This window comes from Hipposideros armiger, unplaced genomic scaffold, assembly GCF_001890085.2.
Source record: "Hipposideros armiger isolate ML-2016 unplaced genomic scaffold, ASM189008v1 scaffold_76, whole genome shotgun sequence".
Taxonomy (NCBI): Eukaryota; Metazoa; Chordata; class Mammalia; order Chiroptera; family Hipposideridae; genus Hipposideros; species Hipposideros armiger.
This window is the reverse complement of record NW_017731426.1, coordinates 310,079-316,636: the sequence shown is the minus strand read 5'-3', so window position 1 is coordinate 316,636 and position 6,558 is coordinate 310,079. Positions and strand designations below refer to the sequence as shown.

Genomic DNA, 6,558 nt, shown 5'->3' with positions numbered 1-6,558 from the left:
TGGGAGCCTTGAGACTCACACAGAAGGTCCCTGACTTCGCTGGAAGCCCAATATTCTGGAGGGTAGAGCAGGAGGAAGATGTGACAGTGGGAGCCACCTGGCCACCTCCCTGTGTCTATGTGTGGTCTGATAAGAGGCAGGAACAGAGCAAGACTGATGAGCCCTGATCAGCTCCTCAATTCCAGTGTCCTTAAACCAGTCAATCTATGTGTGCCTCCCTCCCCCAGGCTGCTGTCCTTGTCAGTAAGTAGTCCAGGAGAGAATTCCTCGAGCCTGTGTGCTGTGCCTGACTCAACTCAGAAATGGCTGGAAGAGCAAGTTGGGGGGGGGGGCGGCTGTGTGATACTCACCCTACCAAGGCAAGGAAACAGAGAGAAATGAGGAGGGGGTGCTTTGTAAGGTAGGTCTAATCTTTTGGATTAAAAGAACACCATACTCCTAATATTGAATTTTGAACCTGTATTGGAAGAGTCGGTTTAGACGGCTAGAAAAGGAAAGCAAATCTAAGCAGCTCTCTAAAAATATGTTGCCATCAGAAGTACTAAGGAGTGGCGCTTCCCTCATTTTATAAGATACTATCGACTTTATTTTGAGGTGAAAAAGAGCCACGAATGGGTCCATTCTGAAACACAGCTATGCAAAAAGGAAAGAAGGAAAGAGTAATGTATCTGAGGACTTTCCTGTCTGCCCAGGCTGGGCAAACGCTGTCAGCAGCTGAGACTGCACACCCCAGGAGCCTCCCCTCTCAAATGCCCCATTTCCTACGGCGACAAGGAAACGTTAAAAAAAAAAAAAAAAGCCTAGGAATTAAAAAAAAAAAAATTAGGGGAGGGCATGGAACTGACCACATGATGGCCTTTGGGACAGAGCAGAGAAGACCCCTCCTGCCTCACTAGCCTCTTATAACCTGCTTGGGGATAACAGATCCCTGCGGCAGAAGATCCCCCCGCCCCCCATTTCTGAACCATCAGGTCTGTGTGGTCTTTTCATATTTGCTGCTTTGCAGCAATTGCAAGCTGCCCCCCGGGTGCGGCGGACAGCCTTCAGGCCCACCTGATGCTCTGTGGAACCGCTAGCGGCATGGTGCTCACTGTCAGGGCAGCCTACTGTACTGGCCCTTATCTTCCTGAAGGACAGCAGCATCTCTGATGATTTTGGTCTCCTGCCGACAGGTGGCCAAATGCTGGGATGTGGGTTTGATTTAGGGGTGCCGGCCCCAAAGCACCCAGGCCGCCGATTCTGTTTAGGTGCCAACCGTTCCCCAGACTCTCCAAAGAGGCTAAACTCTGCTGAAAGGCATTGGAAGCTCAACAGCAGGTGGGGAGGGCAGGCAGACGGGAGGCGGGGAAGGAAAGAGAGCAAGAGAGAGAGAAAGAGAGCTCTCCTTTTCACTTGATCTTTTTAAAAAGCATCTTTTTTTCTTTTTTTCTTCTTTTTTTTTTTCAGCCAAGATCCAACAGCAACAGGAACAAACCTGATCCATGTGGCAGGATAAAGAGGAACCTGAACCCTTTTGCAAGTATTCTCTTTCCTGACCAGCTGGGTTTGCTGCACTTTGTGAGATTTGCAAAAATATATATATATATAGAATTGATATATATTTCCATATGAAAACAACCTTGGGTGTCCTCCCTTAGATGAATGATGAAAAGTCAAACTGCATGGTCTTAAAACAAAAACAAAAACACCATGAAACTAAGAATAGGTGGGAGGGTGAGGGTGAGGAATTACAGATGGAGAGATTTCGAATGAGTAGGGAACGTGAAACCCGAGTCCCAGGCTCGTGCCCTCGGCCAGAATGCCAGCCCCGCCGTTGCTGGGTGGTTTGTCTAAGGTGCTCGTGGGTCCCTCCTGCTATGCAAGAGAAGGGTCACTCCCATTCCTGGGTCTCTTCCTTTTCTACTCTCCTCAGCCCGCCGGCTCTGTCATGCCTCCAGCAGTTCTGGTGGGCAGGAGTTCCCTTGGGCGCCGGCCCACTGACATGGTGGGTTGGTGCCTTCAGCATTCATCTTCTTGGTATATTTGTTCATCCAACTCCTGGGACTCAAGGTGCTCCAGACGGTCTGTTCGGCCACTCATGATTTCATCTGGGGTTTTCATAAACCTTCGGAAAAGGAAATGGAGGTTGTCAAGAGATTACATTTCCCTATAGTTGTTTTCATCCTGAACTCAAAACTAAAAAGAAAGGCTCCATCACCTCATATAGCAAGAGAGCTGCTGAACCCAGCTATTAATGCTAAGTTAGTGCTAATTAGATAAAAGTGCCCCTTCCCCTGACTGCCTGAAAAATAGTGAAATAATTATTTTTATAAAAGGCGAGGAGGACTGTGGGGTAGAGAGCACCCCTCGGAGCTGTGCAGTACACTTCCGCACACCGCACGAGGGAACCCTGGCACAGCTCACTTGTCTGAGTTTCTAATTTTTAGAGAGTTAGATTTTGCAATGACCCATGAGGGCTACAGATCCATTTCCGTTCTGGACCATGAGTCCAGGGAATGGTATGCAAAACTTGCGTTTACCTCCAAGGATACAAGTCAATGCTGACTGGAAAATTTTGATAACAAGGCCAGTTGGTGGTGCTTTTGGAAATCAGAGAGGCAAAAGGAGTCTTTTTTAATGTTACCACTGATGCAGCCAAAATGCTAGCCATTAATCCCCTCTGGTCTATCTTCCTTTGCAGCTAGGTGCACACAGCAAGCCTTAGCTTCTTGTTGCTTGGATTTGCTTGGAAATAACCTCAGCGACATGTTTCAACCATGATTTACATGCACCAGATGAACCATCATAAAACATACACACTTCTCTCATTCCTCCATGTTCAAAAGCCTATGATGCCCACTTATCAAGTCAAGGATATGTTCTTTGGCCTCCCCATCGGGGCCCTATGTTATTTCTACCCAGGAAACTTGGTTCCCACTATTTACTAGCACGGACCCTCCCTTCCAGCCTGGCCAGCGTTCTTTCTTAGATAATCATGGCTCACGCCATCCTCCAAACCTCTAGCCCTGCCCTTATTTGGAACCCTCTTGGCTCCTTTCACTGTCAAAGTCCTCCTCATTCTTTGAGCTCTGCCTCATCATCAAAGAGCTGCTTAAAGGCACCAGTCCGCACCGAAACCTTCCGTCCCTCAACTGCTATAAATCTTGTAAAGAGAACCACAATGTAACACTTAACTTGATTACACACTGGGTTTTATACCAAGAAGCCTTCACTTGGTGGCATGTCTGGCTTCCAACACTCATTTTCTCAAAAATGACTAATCTCTCCTTGCTATTAGCACTATTCTTTTATCTTGTTGGAAACCTGGGAGCCTGCTAACTACTATTACTTTTCTGCCCATTATTACTGAACTTCTCAGGCAGTACAATCTGTAGCGCCTGCAGTGTGTCTTTTGCTTTTACCCCCGAGCAAAACCTTCTCCCTCAACAACTGAAGTCACTAATAAGCCCCTCCAGGCTGAGTCCACAGATATGGTCTTTCTGGCCCTTCAAACGACCCCTGTCTTCCGTTGAGTACTTTTCCATAGTAAGCTTCTGATATTCCACACCAGGCTTGTCAAGAAGCATTTATTGAAAGGCTCCATAAGGTATAAAACAGAATTATATAAAATATAATCCTCTACCTTCTAGGGACTTCTGATCTAGTTGTGGGGAGGACTTTGCACATACAACTATTAGGATGTCGGAAAAGTCATGACGTATTTTTTTCTGTTTTTCATTGCAAAAATGCGTCATGACTTTTCCGACAACCCAATATTAAACATGTGAATCACGATGTGGCTGAGGGTCACAGGAACCCCACAGATGAAGGAAGAAGATGTCTGTATGTGTCTGAGCAGCTGAAGGCGGCCTCATAAAGGGCACTGGACTTGAGATGGATCTAGAGGGTTACATATTAAAAAAGTCAAAGTTACAGGGATATCCATTTCTCACACAGGGGATCCTATCAGTGTTGTGCATTATGAATTCAGGAGGCAGGAGAAGGGACCAGAGGTAGAAAGAGAATGTTGAGTTAATCTGGGTGAGAATCACGAAGTCTAGACACCAGTCTCCGTTGCCAGGGAAGCAAAAGCAATGCTTTTTGCCTTTCTTTCATCTTCCAAATCTCAAGAAAGTGCTTGTCGTTGGTAAACTCCAACCTAGACCTGTAGGTAAGAAATCTTGGGAAATGTGGTTCCCAGGCCTCTCGCCGGCGTAACACAGAATGGAGTGGGAATGGTGCTGAAGACGCAATGGACAACCCAGCACAATGACTGCCCTGGATACAGGAAGGGTCACAGGTAACTCTAGTGCCAAGGTTGGTTGCTTAAAACAGGGATGAGGCCACTGATGAGAAACAAGAATTCTGAGGATTGGGGGGGGGGGTGAGGGAGGGAGATTTCTAACATGTGAAGGTCTGTCTTGAATATTTCATGTCTGAGATACTAACGTGATATGTAAGTGGACATGTCCTATAAGAAGCTCTTGGAAATTCCGATTTGGAATTTCAGGGAAATTTTAGAGGCTGGATATAGAGATTTAAGAGTCTTGCCATTGAGGTGATAACTCAAGCTGTGCAATGCGATCAACTCATGCAGGAAAAAGTGAAGAGCTGGAAGAACAGGAGCCAAGGACTAAGTGTAGGGAGAAGGATGAAGGGAAGGCACCAGCAGAGCCAGAGAAGGGGGGGTTTTATTTTTTTCTGTACTTCATTCCCTTCTGTTTCCATCTCTTGAACAGCCTTTTCTCGTTCTTTTGAATATCTCAGTTGTTTTGACTACCCCTAAATTACCATACTTTCCCATGCAAAACCCAGGTTCTCTGCTCTTTCCAATAAGTACTTATCCCAGTAGCTAGCTCATCTGCTCAAACACGGTGTCATTTTCTATCTGTACATAAATAATTCCAAATCTGTGTCTCTAGTCCCATCTGTACCTCTTTTCTGTCCCACCTAAGGTTGTGTTTGTTGATCCCATTTTCTTCCAAACTTCACTTGGTCTCACCCCGTCACCTACCACCAGTGGACACCAGTGTTCTGCCTCTCCTGAGGGGCGCTCTAGATCCCTTCCTCTTCCTCGTCTAATTCTTTCTCGTCTCCTACATAGTGCTTGAATCACAACCTATGTGGTAGGTTAAATGGTTGGAACTCATTAGCTGTGAGTTCTGGGAGAAGGAATGTCTAGTACAGCAGCCTTCAGACTTTTCTGATTATGATGCATTGTAATGAATACATTTTACATCATGACTCATCACACACACACACACACACACACACACACACACACACACACACACACTGCACACCCCTGAAACAAAATTTTCATGAATCAGTGGTCACTCTTAATTTCATGTGATACAGTCTGATATTTTCACCTCCATCCTAGCTTGATCAATTCTGTTCTATTTCATTAAAAAAAAAAAAAAGTTGTGACTGACACATTAACTCTATTTCATGATTCACTAATGGGTCAATGACTGCAATTTGATAAACACTGGTTCAGAAACTAGCTTATGGACTCAGTAACCTGGAAGTCTAAGCTTAATTCCTTGCTTCACCATTGAAAATGTTACTCTGATCGCTCCCTTTACCTATACTGGCTGTTATCGCCAAATAATACTATTCGATCACTGCATTATTTTAAAGGTGAGTCTGATTGTGTTTATTTAGTTTTGTTTTTCCTATAGGACAGGCATAAAAAAAAGTTTCCTTTTTCTTCAATTCGAACAAACCAGCACCTGGTATCCAAGTTGTAGCAACCATGGCTTTGATGATCAGATAGGCAGGTAGAGATCGTCACAGGCTCCCTCCCCCCTCTTATTTAAAGAAAACAATATCCTCCCGAAAGAAGGCAAGGAGAAAAAGGAAGTGCTACCTGAACAAAAGCCTTTGTCCTGGCTCCTTCCTGATAATGTTTAGTTTGTAGTAGTGGCGCAGGGCTCTGGACATTTTCTCATAGGTCATGTTTGTTCTGTTCTGTTTGTTCAAAGGAGGAAGAGAGAAAAAAAAAAAAAAGCACAGACACAATGAAATGAACCTCAGAAAAGGCGCTGGGGGAGCTATTAAAATAAAAGCTCTTCAGCTGCTCACACAGCCCTGCCAGTTTGGGAAAGCTACCTGCTAGTCTGCGGCCTTCTAGGCCCATTAGCTCCCACCCCTCGGCTTTTACATCAGCCGTCGCCAAGATTTCTCAAGTGAATCGCCCTTTTCAGAAGCACATCCCACAGCAACTTCCATTATTTCCTTTCCCAAGACTGCGCTCGGCTATACCCAAGGAATTCCGGGCAGGTTCCCACTGTCCGTGGGTCATCCTTCACCTTCTGACCCACGGAGAATTAATGTCTTTCTTTTCTTTCTCTCTCTCTCTGCAGTAACCTTTCTCATACTGTGTTTCTGGTTTGTCATTTTAAGGAAGAGATTTGTTTGTTTGTTTAAATTCCTGTTGTGGAAGCAAGAATACAGTGGTTCTGGGCCGGCCGAGTGGCGCGTTGGTTAAGAACTGGCTTGGGATGCCAGAGGACCCCGGTTCGGATCCCACATATGAGGGCCAGTGACACTGCCCTCCACAGCTAAGATGCTGAA

General features: G+C 45.5%; 1 protein-coding gene across 2 annotated transcripts in view; it reads right to left on the bottom strand.

Annotated features, from left to right (window-relative positions):
• Window positions 1-327: 327 nt before the first annotated feature.
• Window positions 328-6,558, bottom strand: part of ETV6 (ETS variant transcription factor 6) — a 230,377-nt gene continuing 224,146 nt past the window's right edge. For both annotated transcript variants that reach the window (XM_019643313.1, XM_019643314.1), the window contains exons 7-8: window positions 5,852-5,952; window positions 328-2,104 (exon numbers count right to left, since the gene is read on the bottom strand). In XM_019643313.1, the coding sequence (XP_019498858.1) occupies window positions 1,999-2,104; window positions 5,852-5,952 (207 nt within the window). In that variant the 3' untranslated portion in view covers window positions 328-1,998. The remainder of the gene's footprint in view (window positions 2,105-5,851; window positions 5,953-6,558) is intronic.